Below are 18,782 nucleotides of genomic sequence, written 5' to 3'. Positions count from 1 at the left end.
ACAAATACTTCAAGAGCAGCCAACTTGCCAGAGTAGAGAGCACTGGAGGTATCCAGAAATCATGGTACAAGAGAAATGATTGAAAGAATTAGAAGTATTTGGCCTTGAGAAAACCTACAATGGGAGTCTGAGTGCTGTTCTTAAAAGCTAAAAGCATATTGTCAAGGAACTATCCCAGCAGATTAGGATAAAGGTTTGGAAGCTAAGAAAGATTTCCTTCTTGAACTCAACTGCTGTGACCAAGGTGGGGTGGGTTGCAGACAGGGCTCTTTAATGGAAATGAGTAAGAATCTGAACATGGATACTGTATAGTAGGGATTGCCACCATGGGACAAAGTTTTGTCTCGTCTTTTTCTGTTACTGAAAGACTCTTTGTTTTTTAAATTTTTTTTTTTTAACGTTTATTTATTTTTAAGACAGAGACAGAACATGAACGGGGGAGGGTCAGAGAGAGAGGGAGACACAGAATCTGAAATAGGCTCCAGGCTCGGAGCTGTCAGCACAGAGCCCGACGCGGGGCTCGAACTCACGGACCGCGAGATCATGACCTGAGCCGAAGTCGGACGCTCAACCGACTGAGCCACCCAGGCGCCCCAAAAGACTCTTTGAATACAAGTGCTATCTCACATATTTTTCTGTCCCACATAATATCTTTACAAAGTAGGGGCTGAATAAATGACTACTGAATTGAAGGTGGAAAAATTAGTGACTTTTCAGACAATCCCCGCTGTCCAGGCTTCAGAGAAATATTCCCATTTTGGTTGGTGGAGGTTCACATTCACAGGTATTTATTCAGTAACTACAGAGTAGCAGGCACTGGTAGCTGAGGGATACAGAAAGGAATTCAGTCATGGTACCTATCCTTAGGAGGCTTATATTCTAGCAGAGGAGGCAAACATTACCTAATTCATCAATAGTTACACATCCTATAATATAAGCTGCTGTGGGGGGGAAGTGCAGGCAGCTGTGAGAACTTGAAATAGGGGAGTCCTGACCCATTGGGTTGGGGAGGGCTCCCTGAGGAAGCCTTACATGAAGATTGGATCAATAGCAATTGGCCAGATAAAAGAATGAGGAGCCTTGGAAAAAGTGTTAAAGCATGTGTGTTTAAAGAAAAAGGCCAGTGTGACTGAAGAGTGGGGAGCACAGAAGAACAAGAAAACCTTCAGTTCTTTCAGAAACTCCTGTTTATTGTTTTCTCGAAAGAGATCCCATCCTGACATCTGCTGGCTACTGTATATACTGCAGTTCCAAATTACACAAGAACAACGCTCAGTAACCTGTTTTCTTGGCTTCAGTAGGAAATTACAAATAAAGCACCAGGTCTTTTCCCTGCCCTGTCTTATGGACTTCACGCAGGGCCAAACGCGTGCTGTATTACAGGTATACTTATGTGGTGCCACTTGCCTACGTTTATACAAGTTCACAAAACCGTAGAAATCGCATTTTGGTTTTTTTTATTTATTTAAAAAAAATTTTTTTTTTCAACGTTTATTTATTTTTGGGACAGAGAGAGACAGAGCATGAACGGGGGAGGGGCAGAGAGAGAGAGGGAGACACAGAATCGGAAACAGGCTCCAGGCTCTGAGCCATCAGCCCAGAGCCTGACGCGGGGCTCGAACTCACGGACCACGAGATCATGACCTGGCTGAAGTCGGACGCTCAACCGACTGCGCCACCCAGGCGCCCCAGAAGTCGCATTTTAAAAAGTTGATTTGTTACTGAGATGTGAAAACATTACAAAACCACTTACTTTGCCTTTTAAACACAGTATCAGAAGTGTTGCATGAAACGCTCTTAAACGGTTTCCGTCACAAATAAAACACAGCTGACTTTAATCCAGTAAGCATTCTACTGAGGCTAAAGATGTGCTTTAAGCACACCTGATAATTTTCATCTTTTTCTCAGCCATATTAGTCACAGTACCTTCATTTTCCACTTCTGTCTATAAAGGACAAAATTGCAAAACAAACAAACATTACCTAAGCAGCTGTACTGACTGATACGGCTACATTTCACACTGTTGTACTGGCAATTGCCTCACCATGCAGTCGTTTGAAATATTCGTTAATCAACTGGCACTAAAAGGATAAATGGTGAACTGAGTGATTTCGAGGCACCAATATGTAGTGTAAAAAATGCATTGTTGGAGGTAGAGGTCTATTGGTTTGGAAAGAACACTAGAATTAGTTAAAAGTCCTCAGTTATAGCTTCAGTTCTCTTAATTATGTGACTATATGAGTCATATTTTTTTTACTTGAAACACCCAAATCCAGTTTGGGTAGATTTAAAGAGAAAAGTAATTCATTGAAAGGATTATAGGTAATTTAGCAACACCAGGAGGCCTGGAGAACCAGGCTTGGAGACTAGGCAACTGGAACATCACTCCTTGTTACTTGGTCACCGAGTACAACCCAGTGCAGTGAAGAGATCTCTGCTGAGGATTGGATGCCACCACTTCCCAAAGCCACAGACCCAGAGCCCTGCACTATCCTGACAGCCAGTGTTCTAAGAACTTCATCTTGCTGTTTGCCATGGCCACCAAAGAATTATGCCAAGTCTCCACTTTGTTGTCTCTGGCTTCCAACTGATGGTCCAGGAATATCTAATTTGTAGTGTCCAGGTCATGTGGAGAAGCAGAGGAAATAACTGGATTTTTGGCTTTTACAGTGAAAGATCTCAAAGATGAGGAATTCCCAAATGTAGGGAGTTCAGATAACTGGGCAGCCAATGGGATGACATGTCTATTATGTGGACCCTGAACAAATCACAGTCAGCCTCACTTTCTATAAAGCAGGGTAAATAAAGTTCACATGGCTGAAGAGATCCTGCATGTTTACTTACTCATTTTGCAATGAATACCAACTGTGCTAGTTGAGCAAAGATGAGCAAGTCCTCTCTAGTCTAATAGAGGAGAGAAGTCAGTAGACAGCAAGTGCTAGGATAGAGGCATACATGAACAAGGTGTGGTCAGAAAGGAGAACTCAGTTGCAGTTTGCAAATGTTCTTATATTTAAGTACCTAAAGTTACATTTTCCGTGGAGCAACCGAGGCTTGCATCATTAGTGGGAAAGGCAGACGGCACAGCACGCTCTTGTAGGGAGTTGCTGTTGCACTCTTTTGAAGGGCTTAGCTGTTCTATAGAAACACCAAAACAATGTTGGCTGGCACAAATCCAGAAAGTCAGGCTTTTGATTGCTTATTGGCACATATCTAGACTGCCAGTTTCATACAATGGGACACTTTTCAAAGGATTAAACATGTCACACCTTTGCCAGTCATCAATTAGATAAATCATCAAGTTCATTGTATTGTGAACCACCCCTATTCTGATCTGACCTAAATCAGAGTGGTCTTTCTACTATATCTGGCTACTGTGTGTACAGCTTTGTGTCTTTGCTCAAAAGAAATTGTTGGCTTGGGGCTAAGGGTGTTTTTTGTTTTGTTTTGTTTCAATTTGTAAAAGAAAGCAGCTGCATGGTAACTTGGGCCTCATCCAGAATCTGTAATACCAAATTCATCATGTGGTAGTAACAGATGGAATACATTTTTTATAGACTACATTCTATAGAACCAGGGACTAAAAGAGGTCAATGGGACCACAGGGGTCAGCTATTACCTCAATCCGGTGCAATAATTTCTTTTTCACAGTATTCTCAAGTTAGATTTCTGTAGCTGACATTCTCTTTTAAAATTCAGAGGTCTAGGGGCGCCTGGGTGGCTCATTGGTTGAGTGTCCCGACTTCAGCTCAGGTCATGATCTCACAGTTCATGAGTTCGAGCCCCGCGTCGGGCTCTGTGCTGACCGCTCAGAGCCTGGAGCCTGCTTCAGATTCTGTGTCTTCCTCTGTCTCTGCCCCTTCCCCGCTCATAACTCTGTCTCTCTCTCTCAAAAATGAATAAACGTTTTAAAAAAAAATTTTTAAATAAAATAAAATTCAGAGGTCTATATCCAACTGCCTTTTTGATCACTTCATTTGGTGACACGGCATCTTAAATTTAACAAGTCCAAAAGTGATTTCTTAATCTCCCCCCACCTCTAAATATGTTCCCCTTACAATAGTTAGCCATTTCAATAAATAGCACCTCCATGGGCCCCAGCCAGTGGATTAAGCTAGACTAGGAATCCCCTTAATGACCCCACATCAAACCGGTTTGATTACCTAAAAAAAAAAAAAAACAAAAAGAAAAACAAAAACCATCAAATCTATTCCTCTTTGTCTTCACTATCATTACTGCAGTCCAAGTCCTAACCAAGCTCCCTGCTTTCACTCTTACTTGTCTATTATCCACATAGTAGCCAACATCCTATTTTAAAAAGATACCAAACCACCCACACCCTCCACCACTTAAGTGGCTTCCTTTTACATAAAATTTTAAAATCCTTTATCATGGCCTACTAAGTGATGCATGATCTGGCACCAACCTACCTAAGTTCACTTACACTGTTTTCTTTTAACACAATAAGCTTCAGATGAACCGGACATCTTACATTTACCCAAAGAGCAGTCCTCTCCTCTGCCCCCCGCCCCCCACCCAAAAGCCTTCCTTGAGATTTTCCTTGCCTCTCATCCATCTGGCTATCTCCTTACCTTCCTCTGAGAAGTCTTCCCTGACCACCCTCCCTTGCCCCATAATTTAAAATCAGGGTTCCTTCGGTGAACTATAATTTTAAATACATGTTTATTTAAATAGTATGTGATTGTCTACCTTACCGCTCAAGAATTTAGCTTCAGGAGGAGAGGAGCCATATCAGCTTCGTTCATTTCTGTGCCCATGATAATGCCAGCAGCAGCAACACCTATGCAACATTTATTATGTGCCAGGCATGTGTTAAACGCTATGCATATAAGAATTTAATACATACTCCCAATATATCGCCTGGCCCATAGCCAGTGGTTAGTTTGTTGAATGGATGAACTCCGCTCCTGCGTGCACACCGAGTTGTTCACCACCTCCTGGAACAGCCCATTATCTTGACAGATAATTCTGATGATTGGAAGAATCTTTATATTGACCCCAGCATACCTCCCTGCAGTTTCCTCCCACTGATTCTATTTCTGCCCCTCTGGGGCCACGCAGTACAAGCCATAATCGTCCTTCCACAAGCTAGACTTGGCAGCATCCGAGGACCCACCCGCCCCCGGCGTCTCCCTCCCGCTCCCCTCCCTGCAGAGACTCCAGGCTCCTTGTCCGCTGCGGTGGTCGGGGAGCCCAGCTCCGGCCGCCAGCCCGCCCGGCTCCCGGCATCCCCCGCCTCGCGCGTCACGTGACGGCGCCCGCCCGCACGAGCCCCGCAGCTGTCCGCCTCCGGGCGGGGCTCTCGCGCCGCGTCCGCCCGCCCCTGGCCGAGCGCCGCAGTCCTCACGGCTCGGCTGCGGCTCGGCTCCGGCTCCGGCTCCGGCTCCGGCTCCGACTCCGACTCCGGCTCTGGCTCCGGCTCGGCTCCCGCGGCCCGGACTGCTGTGGGCGAGCGCTCCGGGGAGCTCCCGGCAAGGTAAGAGAAGGCCGGACCGCGGAGGCTGAGGGCGAAGTTATTCCGCGCGCGTCCCCGGGATGCCCGGGGCCCGGAGCAGGGGGCGGCCCGGGCGCCTGGCGGCGCCGCTCGGTCCTGGCAGAAGCTGAGCACCTGGCCCTGGCGGGACCGGGAGAGGGTGCCCTCAGGCCGCCCGCGGCCCCGCGCTCTGCTGGCACCTGGAGGCTCAGCCGCGCCTAGTGCTTCGTTTTCCCCTCCTGTAAAACGACCCGGCTGGAAAGGTGGATCTCCTCGGTTGCCTTCAGCCTTGAGGTTTTCCGAGTGTGTACGCGAAGTCCAAGAGGAAGAAGCCGACTCCTGGGGTGGGAAGAGCCCCCCTCCCAGGAATGCTGGGGCACTGGTCTGGGACCGGGCAGCTACTATTAAGTGTCCCCAGTGTTTTGTGCAAATCGCAAGCCTCTCGGAGAGTCTCTTTCTCCATCTTTAAAGTAAAGGTGTTAACACCTGCTCTGCCTTCCTCATAGGACTACGGCGGAGCACGGGTGGGAAAGCCATGGGAGGAGCCGGAACTCTGGAGTAAGTTAGACGTGGGTTCAAGTCCTAGTTCTATCAGTTACCAGCTGTTGACCTTGAGCCAGACAGACCCCTCATCTGTTAAAAGACGATAATAATAATAATACTTAGCTCATGAGGTTGCTGTGAGGTTCAGTATAAAGAGCTTAGCACAGTGTCCAGCACAGACATGTTCAATGGATAGTCCTTTTCATATAAATATTATTCAATTAATTTAGTAAGCTAGAGAGTGCTTCGCGTGAGAGGTGTTTAGAATAATCGCACTTCAGTTTCCCAATAGTTAGTCCTAAAAAGAGTGCTGCTTTGGTTTCCTAAGAAAGAGGCCCAGTGGGATCCTTTCCCTGTTTCTCTTTCTGGGCCCCCTTTGCCTTCTCATTTACCACTGGCATGTGAACCTGTTGTTCCTACCAAATGAGTCAGGCAGGATGGGAACATTAATGTACTGGAGCAGATGGGTATCAGATTCCCTCTGAGGGGAAAGAAAAGTGCCAGGCATGTGCTGCCACCAAAAAAAGCACAGTACAGTGATTGACTGTTAGAGTAGGAAGATGCCTGGGAAACTGTCTAATCCAGCTGTCTCCTCTTGCACATGGAGAAACTGGACCCAGAATGAGGACAGGACTTCAGGCCTCAGCACCCAACAGGTTGTTGGCCCTAGGTGGTAGAAAGAACACACACTGTTAACCAGATGCTGTGCTTCCCCTTAGTCCTAACCTGATTCTTCATTATTCAGCAGGTATTTATGGAGCACCTACTGTGTGCTTGTACACCTACTAGGAGCTAGAGATGAAATATGTTTCTCTCCCTTTGCTTGTTCTCAATACATTTTATGATAACAGTAAGTTCTGTCTCCCAGCGAGCTTTTGCCTTAGCAGCTGGCCCCAAGAGACGGAAGCACATAGAGAGGTCTGAATTATTTCATGATCTGTCAAGGCAGTCCCTGAGCCTTTCTTGAAGCCTCTGGAAACTGAAGAAAATGCTGCTTTGTCAGGGCTTTTAGGAAAGGATTTCCTTCTGGCCTGGAGCACTTGGATTTCTTTGTCTTTCTGGTTTCAGGCCTCTTATTGTGTATTATTTCTGAAAAGAGCCACCCTCGCCACAGTGCCTTCGTTTTGGTTTCCATGGTTATCAGAAGAATTGTTTTTATGATAGCACAAGTAGCTGTTAAGTAAAATGTGGTCAAGCAGTCCCCAGTTCGCTGTGGGTGTCTGTACTCTGGTGGTGGCCCTCAATTTTTTTTTCAGTTGCAGTGCGTTCATACTATTCCTTCCTCCTTTATTCTTTCCTTTAACAAATATGTATTGGTTCCAGGCCCAAGAAGAGTGGGAATAAGCAGAAACAGATAAAAACGAAGATAGACCCTGGTTTGGGGAACTCGGAATCTTTGGGGGAATAATCTGTGGACATTCCCACATGCAAGAGGCAGGCAGATCTGTGGGGCTCTGATAAAGGTGTGGATTAGAAGCCAGCAAGAGCTCTCAGGTGAGAGGGAGTGTCCTGGGCAACCAAGAAGACATCACATAGTAATGATGCTCTTCAAGGGAGATGTGAAAGAAACCAGTTCCTTTTATGTGCCTCAGCCACATGGTAATAATAGAGGGTACAAGAAGCCCTTGTTCTTTCCATTTGTCTTAGTGAATGAACCCTCTCTTAAGTCACCTGTCATGGGCCCTGTTTGAAATGCCTGCTAATTTCTCTCATTTCCCTCTTTGTGTTAGCTTAGTGAGTGACATATTAGTTTCCTACTCATACATATGGTATTGCATGTATAAAGGTAGATAATAGAGCCATTTGATTAAGAGTTTGTTTCAGATGTTTAACCTGTGTGTCTTGTTTCACCTGTTGGGTTCTAATGCAGTCAAAAATTTATCTTTCCAAGTCATCTCCTAAGTCCTTTAATGCCCTCATTAGTGAGAATTCCAATATCTCCTACTTTCAAACTTCCTGGGAGCTTAGACGATCCAAAGAAGTCAGTCTTCCACTCTCCAGAGGAGAGAGAACTGCAGAGTCTGAGCAGTCCATCCACCTTGTTATTTCTGACACAGCTATATGGTATCACTATTGAAGAGCTGTCCTGCACAGTCCAAGGATGTGTGGTCACTGCTGCTCAACGCCCTTATTGGACCAGGTTCCCGCCAGCTTGATCCCATGCTTGGATTCCAAGGTTAGAGCTTTTTTTAGTTTGTGCTCACATGCTTAGCCATTCTCCCCAAAGCACCTCACTCTGGGCAGTGTGTTGAGCATGTCACCAGGCTGGGTTTCCCCAATCCTCCCATGAGTTCCCTTTGGGGGCATATGGGACCCTTTTGTGCTAGCAGCCTTTGTCAGGGTCATCCCAGACCACCTAGATTTCCCTGTTTTTCAAACCTTTTGTCAAGGTTTGGAGATTCAGTCCTTTCCTTACCCTAACCCAGGGCTTTTTGGCAAATGGTTCTACTTTCCCTCCAGGATTCTGCCTACCAAGGATTCTCAGGAATGGCAGTTAGCTACCCCAGAACTTTGTGTGCCTATTCAACTTTTCATGTATAAGAGGGGTCCTCTGGTAACTCTTGGCAAAAACGATCTGTTCCCAGGAGACCGTTTCTCCACCTGTAGTGGAGAAAAGTAGGCATTATTGCAAAATTTAAGTGGTATATACCCTGTTAAAGATTTGGGGACAAGGTTTTAATTTAAAAATGAAATTCCCTCAACTTTTCTAAGAATCAAACAATAATTGATATATTTGTTTCATTGACTTTATTTTAAACTTTAAAAATATTAGCTGTAACAAGAATGCATGCAAGGAAACCCCTCAAATGTGCATAAGGGAAACATACAGGGAACCACCGCCCATGTCAAGAAGTGGAACATTGCCAATACTCAGTAGTCTCCCTTCCAAATCATAACCTCCTTCCCAGAAGAAACCACTATTTTGACTTACGTGATAACCATTTGTTTTTCTTTGTAGTTTTGTCACCTATATCTGCATCCCTAAAACAGTATAGTTGAATTTTACTAGTTTTTTAATTTCTTACAGAAAATCCTACCGTAGTGTGTGTTTTGTGTTTGCTTCTTTTGCCATACTTGTTTGTGTGTTGCATCCATGAGGTTACCACACTTATTTTCATTGCTAACAGTGTTTCATGATATATGTCACATTGAATTTGTGTCATTTGGTTTAGATACTTGTGTTGCTTATAGCTTCTGAATACCAAGAACAGTGCAGCCAAGCATATCCTTAGACATTTGCTATTGTGTTTGTGAAGCTTCTTTAGGTTATATATGTCAAAGTGGAATTGCTTTGCTAGATAATTCCAGTTTTCTAAGTGATTGTAGCAGTTTACTTTCTTACCAGCAGCATGTCAGAGTTCTAGCTGCTTTGTATCCTTGCAGATACTCAGTATTGTCTATTTAAAAATTTTAAACTATTCTCGTGGGCCTAGAGTGATATCCTATGTGGTTTTAATTTTCTTTTCCTTGGTTATAACTAATGTTGAGCACTTTTTTATTGATTAATTGGGTGGCCTCTTTTGTGAACTGCCTAATTCAAGCCTTTTGCCTGCTTTTCAGTTTTTCTTATTAATTTTTGGAGGGTTTGTTTTTTGTTTGTTTGTTTTTGTTTTGTTTTGGTTTTTTTTTTGTTTTTTTGTTTTTTTTTTTGGTTAGTGGTCCCTTGTCAGTTACATGGGGTTTTTTTTTTTTCCAAAAAATTTTAAAGTGATTTGAGAGAGAACTAGCAAGCAGGGAAGGGGCAGAGGAGAGGGAGACAGAGGATCCCAAGCAAGCTCCAGCACTGTCAGCGTGGAGCCTGATGCCGGGCCCAAACTCACAAACCGTGAGCTCATGAGCTGAGCCAAAATCAAGAGTTGGCTGCTTAACAGACTGAGGCACCCAGACGCCCTGAGTTATGTGTGTGTTTTTTAAAAAAAAAATTTTTTTTAAATTGATAGAGACAGAGCACAAGTGGGGGAGGGCCAGAGAGAGAAGAAGACACAGAATCTGAAGCAGGCTCCAAGCTCCAAGCTGTCAGCACAGAGCCCGACATGGGGCTTGAACTCACAAACCACGTGATCATGACCTGAGCCGAAGACAGGTGCTTAACCGACTGAGCCACCCAGGTGCACCGAGTTATGTGTTTTTAAAGTATCTTTTCCTATTCTGTGACTCTCTTTTTACCCTCTTAAATGGTGATATCTTAGATCCTGTTTTCTAGAAGCAGGGCCTGAAATGGGGATTCTTGTTCAAGTGGTATATTGGGAAAAGTGCTCAGGAAAAGGAGAATGAGGGAAGCAGTATGGGGGGCAGGAGTGGGGGAGAAGTATAACCAGGTGAAGCGGCAGTTTTCTGAAGGGACATCTGTGAGTCCCTATGTGACACTCCATCTGGAGGATGCTAGCTAGTAAAGAGACACTGGTTAGGTTACTAATAGTATTCTCTACACTCCATTGAAATACATTCTTTTCTTTTGTTAAATTTACTCCATCCAGATACAGCTCCCCGATCCTGGTTGGTCACAATTTCTGGGAAAACTTACTAAAGGAAAGTTAGTGGGACAAATTACAATCTCTGCTGCTGTAGCTAGTGAAAAAGTGTAACTAAAGCCGTTATCTTCCTCCTCCACCATCCATTCTAGTTTCTTTTCCATGGTCCCCTGAGTTTTGGGGAGAACTCGGTGATGAAGCCATCAGGGTCTGGAACTGTATTTTCTTTTGTTGTGTTATTTTCGACTACAGATTCAATGTTTGTTTTTTAATTTTTATTTATTTTTGAAAGAGAGAGAACGAGAGTGAGCAGGTGAGGGACAGAGAGAGAGGGAGACGCAGAATCTGAAGCAGACTCCAGGCTTTGAGCTGTTAGCGCAGAGCCCAGCGTGGGGCCTGAACGCACGAACCGTGAGACCATGACCTGAGCAAAAATCAGATGCTGAACCGACTGAGTCACTCAGACATCCCTTTGGTTTTTTTCTTTTAAATGTTTATTTTTGAGAGAAGGACAGACAGAGTGTGGGGTGAGGATGGGAGACAGAGAGGGAGACACAGAATCTGAAGCAGGCTCCAGGCTCTGAGCTGTCAGCACAGAACCCAACACGGGGCTCAAACTCACAAACCGTGAGATCATGACCTGAGCCAAAGTCTGAAGCTTAACCAACTGAGCCACCCAGGAGCCCCCAGATTCAATGTTTTTAATGATTTCAACACAATTAAAATTTTTTCTTCTTTAGTTTTATCAAGTGATATTTTTCCAGGAATTGGTTCCTTTTAAGGTTTCAAATTTATATAAAATTGTTCATAATATTTCCTTGTTATCTTAGTGTTTTCAGTGTCTGTAGAGATGTCCCCCTTCTCATTACAGTTCATTTTTATATTTTATCCCTTTAATTCTTTAGTTTCAGTAGAAGTTACTTTCAAAGAACTAGTTTTGTCTTCACTGATATTCCCCATAGTAAATTGGTTTTCTCTTTCTTTCATTAAGTTTTGCTCTTTTTTCATTCTTTCCTTGGAAATATTTTGGGGTTTTTTCCCCCAAACTTCTTGAAAAGTTCATTCATTTTTGTCCTTTTTATTCTTTCCATTTTAGGCTGCACATTGTCCTCCAGATGGTACTTAGTATGTGCTCAGAGTTTTGATACGTGGTATTTTAGTCATTTATTTCCAGATGTTTTCCAGTTTCCATTGTGATTTCCCCTTTGACTCATAGGTATCTTAGAAATGTGTTTCTTAATTTTCAAACATACAAGTATTTTCTAGTTATCTTTTTTAAGTGATTATGGTCAGTGAGTGTATAATTTTAATCCTTTGAGATTTTTGTTAGGGCTCTTTTTGTGGTCTATTTTTATAAATATTAACATGTGTGCTTGAAAGTAATGTGACTTCGGCAGTTATTGAATTCAAATTTATTAATTATAGTCCAATCTTCTTTGTTGTTACTAGTTTATTTTTATCTATTCTAGCTATTACAGAGAGAAATGTGTTAAAATATCCAACTATGGTTATGAATTTGCCTATTTCACCTTTTAATTTTTTGCATTATATCTTTGAGCCCTATTATCAAGTGTACACAAGTATGAAGTTATATCTTCCTGGTGAATTAACCTTTTATCATTATGAGGTTGCCTTTTTTATGTCTAGTAAAAGAATGGTGGGTTTTTGTTTGTTTGTTTGTTTGTCTGTTTGTTTGTTTGTTTGGAGGAGGGGAGGCCTTAAATTCTATTTTATCTGATACCAGTGTAGCTACACCAACTGTTTTTAGTTAGTCTATGCCAGGTATATCTTTTTCCATCCCTTTCATTTCATCCTTTCTGTGCTATTTGTTTTAGATTTGTCTTTTATAAGCAGCATGTGGGGTTTTTTTTTATCACCTGTTTTTGTCTCTTTGGAAAATTTAATCTATATTTGTTTAATATAACCACTGATGTATTTAGGTTTATGTCTGTCTTCGTATTTTATGCTTTTAATGTATTTGTCCTGCAAGTACTCCATTTTGTTCTAGCTCTTTCTTCCCTTCTTTTGGGATAGTTTTAGTCACTTGCTCTTTTTCTATTTGGACATTTTGCACTTGCTCTTCTTTAATGGTTACCCTTGAAACTTTAATTTATCCAAAGTTGATAAATTATGGAGTGATAAATATCCCTGTGCTTTTTTTGGATGGTATGGGGACCTTAGACCACTTGATCTCTTATTTATCCCCATCCTGCTTAGTGGTAGACTAGTTGTAACAGTGTGCCAGCTTTGCTTAGACACATATATGGACCCACAGATGGAACAAATGTAATGAGGGAGGAAAAAGGTGAGAGAGCAAAGAATTTACTTGAGAAAATGATATGATTTTGTCAGGACTCTGAACTCCCTGAACTCTAAAAAGAAAATCTGTTTGCTTATAAAACTGCATAGCTGGATCCAAGAGTTCAAAAAAATCTTTTTAGGACTATCTCCTCTCCATCTCTCTCAGTCAGCCAGCCAGCCAGCCTTGCTTGTCTTAATCCGGCTTCATTCCTCAGATGAACTCTTCTGAGTTGTCCCCATCCCTGGCAGGAGGGATGGGATTTTTTGATTCTACTTTGGGTCAAGGATGAGGTGGAGGGCGGAGGCGCTATGAATGACAGCCCCACCTCTAACTGGACTAAATGGAGCGGGAGTGTGTGGAGCTCCTCTAAGGAACCAGAAGAGGGAAGGTGTGCTGGGAGACAAAAGTGACAGCCACCACAGTCCACTGTGCCAAGTAGTGGCTTGGAAGAGTGACATACATGCAGAAAAAAGAGGATGTGATCGGAATTAACTCAATTAAACTCTACAAGGAAAAGTGGGAGGACGTCACCTCCTCATGAGCCCACTGACAGGGAAGGAGGAGTCTGGTCAGACCATTCCTTCACCACCAACCAATGCCAGCGGGTGTTTTGGCATTGTTGGCTGAGGACAGCTTGGTAGTCCACAGCAGCAGAGACGAGGGAGAGGTAGTGTGAGCCTGTCTGATATGCGGAGGTGTAATCAACAGGTCAGCCGTGGCGCTTGCCATTCCCATGGCCTTTCTAAGAGAAACTTCTACATCCACAACTTCTGTTCACGTCATCCCCACATAACCATGTTTTCTACCATAAGACCTTGCTCTGTCCCTGCTCCCTAGACAGAACTTACTGGGCCAGAGCTGGATGTCAGACCTAAAAACAGCCAATTCCTAGGCTCACCAGGGACCTGTGATATGACATGACTAGTGGAAAAGAGATGCATGTTCTTAGAAATTTGAACTGGGGATTATAGAAGAGCACTTAGCTACAGAAATGGAAGCTGACATGGTATGTAGAGAGAAGCCATGAGGTAGAGTCAGGCCTTTGAGGAGTCCTGGCTAGCTGGTACTATGAGGAAGCAGAAGCACTGAGGTAGAGAAAAGTGTGTAGAGACTCCAGGTGAAAGGAGATTGGAGCCAGCCCTTGGGGAGCGGCTGAGCCATGTGGTGAGCGAAGACCCACAGGCTAGCTGCTGATCCAGCCCTTTCATTCTAGACTCTGGGAGACCCAGCCCTACTGTGGTCCTATTCTATAAAATCCTTTATCCTTAATAGTCCACACAAACCCTTATGATAAATCACCCCCCACCCCTTATTTGCACTTGCTGTGATCAGAAGACTCACTAGAACAGATATTCAGAACTTGGGAGCCATGCCCATGTGGTTGAATTTCCATTGCTGCTGATGACTTGTTCTGAAAAGAAAACTCACTCTCTTGGTCATTGGATGGTCAGCAGCTACAAAACTTATTGGCTCCGTTACAGTAAAGAACACACCCACTCTTTGGCCTGGTGTCAGTGTCTGCATTGTTGGCCAGGGAGCTCCCCTCCCTCCATGGTCTCCTTGTTCCTGACCTCACTACAGAAAATCCTAACTTATTGCCTATAATTAATTTTTGTTTCTAAGATGTCGGAGGGTTGGTTCAAATGCATTACAATGAAAGAAAGGCATTTAGGGAAAGAAAAGGGTCCTAGGAGAGAAGGAATTCATCATTTATTGTGTGTTTGCTATGTGTCTGGCACGATGTTAAGTGATTTCCATCCATTCCCTCATTTCATCCTCACAACAACTCCCTAAGGTATTATTATCCCCACTTTTATAGATAAGGAAGCTGAGACATAGGATGGTCTGACTCCATTGAGTGTGTAATTTCTGGTGTAAAGCAACAATCACTTGGTGTGGAATTGCCTCAAGCTGAGATTGATTAAGGAGAAATGGCTGGGAATGGGTGTGTGGTCGAGTGGGGGGCAGGAGGTGGTGAGAAAGGAGCTGGTCAGGTGTTCCCTCTACACACTGTGCCTGCCAAGAGTCCCAGTGCTCTAACACTGCATAATACTTGCAGGATTAAATTCACTCATATTTCATGATCTGTGAGTTTATGTGTCTGCAAAGTGAGGTTAGAAAGTCCTCTACCATGATTTCACAAGTTAAGAACCCCTGAATCTCAGGAAGGGAACCAGGAGGCAGGCTGTTGTAGTGGAAAGAACAGAGACTTTGGACTCAGTCCAGGTTAGGAACCACAGCTGTCTTGCTTACTAACTGAAGAGCAGAGGCACTTTATTCCTGGAACTGCGGATAAGAAGCCACTGCCTCTTAAGTTGTGTTAATTGCTCCTTGAGATAACATAAAAAGCACCTGGTACTTAGTTCTCAACACACCTGTTCCTGCCCCCTCAAGGTCACTTAGTTTATTAGAATCAGGACTAAAACCCAGGTTTTGGGATTCCCACCCCAGTGCACTCTGTAGGTGAACAGCAATGGATGGGCAGTGCACTGAAGGAGGGAGAGAGGGCCCTCAGGGCTCCCAGCCACGCTCAGCACCAAACACACATCAAAACACAGCGTTCTGGTCTGTGCCATCAAATTTCAAAGCTGAAATAAGAAACAGCTGGTTATTTTTCAGGCTGCTGAAGAGCTGAGGTTTGAAGAAATGATGAAAAGCCCAGCTGAGATGTTTGTCATCTTCAAAGTTTTAGGTTTTGTCTCATTTCCAATAGTATATGTGTAGGTATATATGCAGGGCTCTTTCTTGGTTTACAGTATTTTACTCTGTGTGCTTTCAGACTAAAATCCACAGAACTCTAGAAAAGTTTACTTTTATTTGAAGAAAGATCTAAAATCATGAACCTGTTACAACTGCTTAATACAGTGTGTAGTTACTTACACTGGTGTTTAGTATGCTTCGTAATGTGAGAAGATACATCTTTTTCCCCCTTTGTGCATACTAGAGTTCTGAGCTGTTCTAGATCCTCCCCCCCCTCGAATTTTTTCTTTATTAAAAGCAAAATTCTTGCCACTTTGACACTGATATGGTCTTCTCTGGGTAGGAAGTAAGTGCATTTTCTTCAGTGAACAATGAAGAACATGAAAGCTGTTTGCATAATGTACAAAGCTGAGTTGTGGAGTCCCCTGTGTTCAAGATTACCCAGTGAGGGAGTCGCAGAACCCAAACTAGAAGCCTTTTGAGTCCCTTTTGAGTCCTCTTGTTATGGGGTAGGTTCTTTTGTGCTGGAACTCAGCACAGTTCCCCACTGACTTCCAAGTTAACGAAAGCTCTGTGAACCGATCAGTTGGTCTTTCTTCCTGACTCTTTCAGGCTTCTGGAGCTGCAGCCAGACTGAGCTTCTTCCCGTGTACTCAGCCTGGCTAGAGGTTTCTTACCCTGCAGCTTTGTGGACACTCTTTTCCTCTGCCTATGGTCTCCTTTTCTGCATTCTCTGGATGCCCCAGCCCTACCCATATCTCAGAGTGCAGTTCAGATGCCCGCTCTTGTTAAAAACCTAGTCTTTGGGGTCAGACCTGGTTCACAAGGGGATTCTGCTGCACTCTAGCAAAGTGATTTGGGGTAAGTCGTTTGTCACATTAGTTTCTCCCAGACTTAGTTTCTTCATTTGTAAAATGAAGACAGTAATACTTTAGGTCAGTGCTTCTCAAACATAAGTGTGCCCATCAGTGCCCTGGTGATCCTTGTTAAAATGGCAATTCTGATCCATTGGTAATGGGACAGTGCCCAAGATTTGGCATTTCTTTTTTTTTTTTTTTTAAGTCTTTTTTATTTATTTTGAGAGAGCCAGAAACAGCACAAGTCGGGGAGGGGAGGAGAGAGAGGGAGACAGAGAATCCCAGCACGGAGACTGACATGGGACTCGAACTCATGAAACCGTGAGCCCATGGCCTGAGCCAAAACCAAGAGTCGGACATTCTACCGACTTCCAAGAGTTGGCATTTCTAACCAGCTTCTAGGTCCTAGGAACAGCATTCTGAGTTGTAGGGCTTTGAAGGAATGTTGAGAGAATAAAATGAAATAATGCATGAAAAACGCTTAATGTGGTGTCCTTCAAATATTTGTGCTTAGTAAATGGTAGCTGTTGCTGTTTTTGTTACTTTCTGTTACTATTGGCTGATTTCCCTAGCTGGAGGTCACATTTACAGTCTTTAAACAAAGGCTTTCCCTCTTATGGCAGCTGAGTAATTTTTCACATATACTGTGGTTTTGTGTTTTTTTAGGGGGTTGTTTTTTTGGGTAGAGATACCTTTGTCTCCTACCAGACTTGAGGATAGGATCTTTGTCTTATTCCTGATTTGCTCACAGTGTTCACCACACAGTCTTATACATCGTAAGTGTGGACTACGTACTTGGGTTTTATTCACTTATTTTTTTATTCCATAGGGATCTATGTCAAAGAAGGAATTCTGTGGCTAATAGTCTCAGCTATTCTAATATACCAGATAATGATGATGATGATTACTCATTTATTTGGTAAATGTTTATTGAGCGCCTATGACGGGCAAGACAGAGTTCCAGGCATAATACAAAGCAATGATATAAAGTTTCTGCCCTTATAAGACTTGCTCAGGAGAGGTACACAATAAAGAAAAGCATATTATTTAGAAAAAGATAAGCTCCTTGAGGGCAGAGAGTGTGTCTAATTCATCACAGTGAATTTCCTCATGGTAGGTATTCAGACACTGAGTCACCTGGCCAGTCTACATCTGCATACACCCTCTGGCGTTTCACACGGGTAGGCACTCCCTCGTGTCCCTCCCACCCACCCCACAAATCCCCTCACAGAAGCCTAGGTGAAATATATAGATGTTACTAAAGGTTTTAGTCCTGACCCCACCTTGCCTGCCCATCATGACGCACAGCAAACTGGCCAGTATTCACCCCCGATTTCTCTTTTGCTGACTCCTATTCCATTTCATGCCCTTTAGGTGTTAGGCTGGCGAGGACTTTGTTATCAGACTTCTCTCTCTTTCTCTCTAGTGATCTCATCCCATCCCATGACTTTAAATGTCATTCAGGTCTCTGTTCAAATGTCACTTCCTCAGAGACCTTCCTTGACAACGCTATCTAAAATGGCACATGTGCACGCATACCCCTTAGCCTGCTTTATTTCTCCTCATAGCATTTATGCTTTTGTTATTTGTTAAGTTTATTTATTTTGAGAGGGACAGAGAGAGAGCGCAAGCCAGGGAAGGGCAGAGAGAGAGAGGACAGAGGATCCAAAGCAGGCTCTGTGCTGAGAGGCTCCCCAGTGTTATTATTTTTAAAATGTATTGTCTGTCTCTAAAGGTAGGGACTCTGTCTTGTTTATTCCTTGTTAGTACTTAAAATAATGTCTAGCACAACAGTAAACAATCTATGACTATTTGTTGAATAAACGATTATTTGTCTTTGGAAATTCTCAAAATCCTCATGAGGTGTTGCAGGACAGCCATCATTAGCCTGTTTACAGATGAGGAAATAGGCTCAGAGAAGTTAAAGTATTTGTCTCAAAATCACAGGGCTGGGAAGCAGTAGAGCTTTCTTGCTGAGAACCAAGTCTTAAGGGACTCACCTCCCAGGAGGGCGGCCTCTGCCCACCCACTGAGGCTGGGGACACCAGGTGGCCCAGAGGGTTAGGAGGGTGCCACACAGAAGCCCTAAGTTCTCACACTCTTGGGAACACACAAACAAAGGGAAACAGCTTGAGCCCTACCGCAGGACCTGCTCCCTCCTATCCCAAACAAGTGCCCACTGTCGTTTCTCCAGCTCCTTACAGGCTCACACTCCAGGTGCATGAGCCCTGGGGGACACTTGTTACTTTTAATTCCATAGCTCAGAGGCCCCAGTGGCAAAAAGGAAGGGCAAAACTTGAATACCTTTTTTTTTTAAGTGTTACCTGGTTATGGAAATCCCTATTGCTGCATGAATCCCCATGGATTAGTGTAAAGATACAGTAAATAAAGCCAAATGGAACAACAGGGAATGG

At 43.6% G+C, this 18,782-nt stretch overlaps 1 protein-coding gene across 3 annotated transcripts in view; it reads left to right on the top strand.

Annotated features, from left to right (window-relative positions):
* The first annotated feature begins 5,319 nt into the window (after positions 1 to 5,319).
* FBXO10 (F-box protein 10) overlaps positions 5,320 to 18,782 on the top strand; it is a 55,476-nt gene continuing 42,013 nt past the window's right edge. The window contains exons 1-2 of one of the 3 annotated variants that reach the window (XM_006939295.5): positions 5,320 to 5,497; positions 8,095 to 8,213. In XM_006939295.5, the coding sequence (XP_006939357.1) occupies positions 8,139 to 8,213 (75 nt within the window). In that variant the 5' untranslated portion in view covers positions 5,320 to 5,497; positions 8,095 to 8,138. Of the gene's footprint in view, positions 5,498 to 8,094; positions 8,214 to 18,782 lie in introns of those variants that run through there. The other 2 variants (XM_003995643.6, XM_045042833.1) reach the window with 2 other exon arrangements.

This window comes from Felis catus, chromosome D4 (assembly GCF_018350175.1).
Source record: "Felis catus isolate Fca126 chromosome D4, F.catus_Fca126_mat1.0, whole genome shotgun sequence".
Taxonomy (NCBI): Eukaryota; Metazoa; Chordata; class Mammalia; order Carnivora; family Felidae; genus Felis; species Felis catus.
This window is presented reverse-complemented; position numbering and strand designations above follow the sequence as displayed.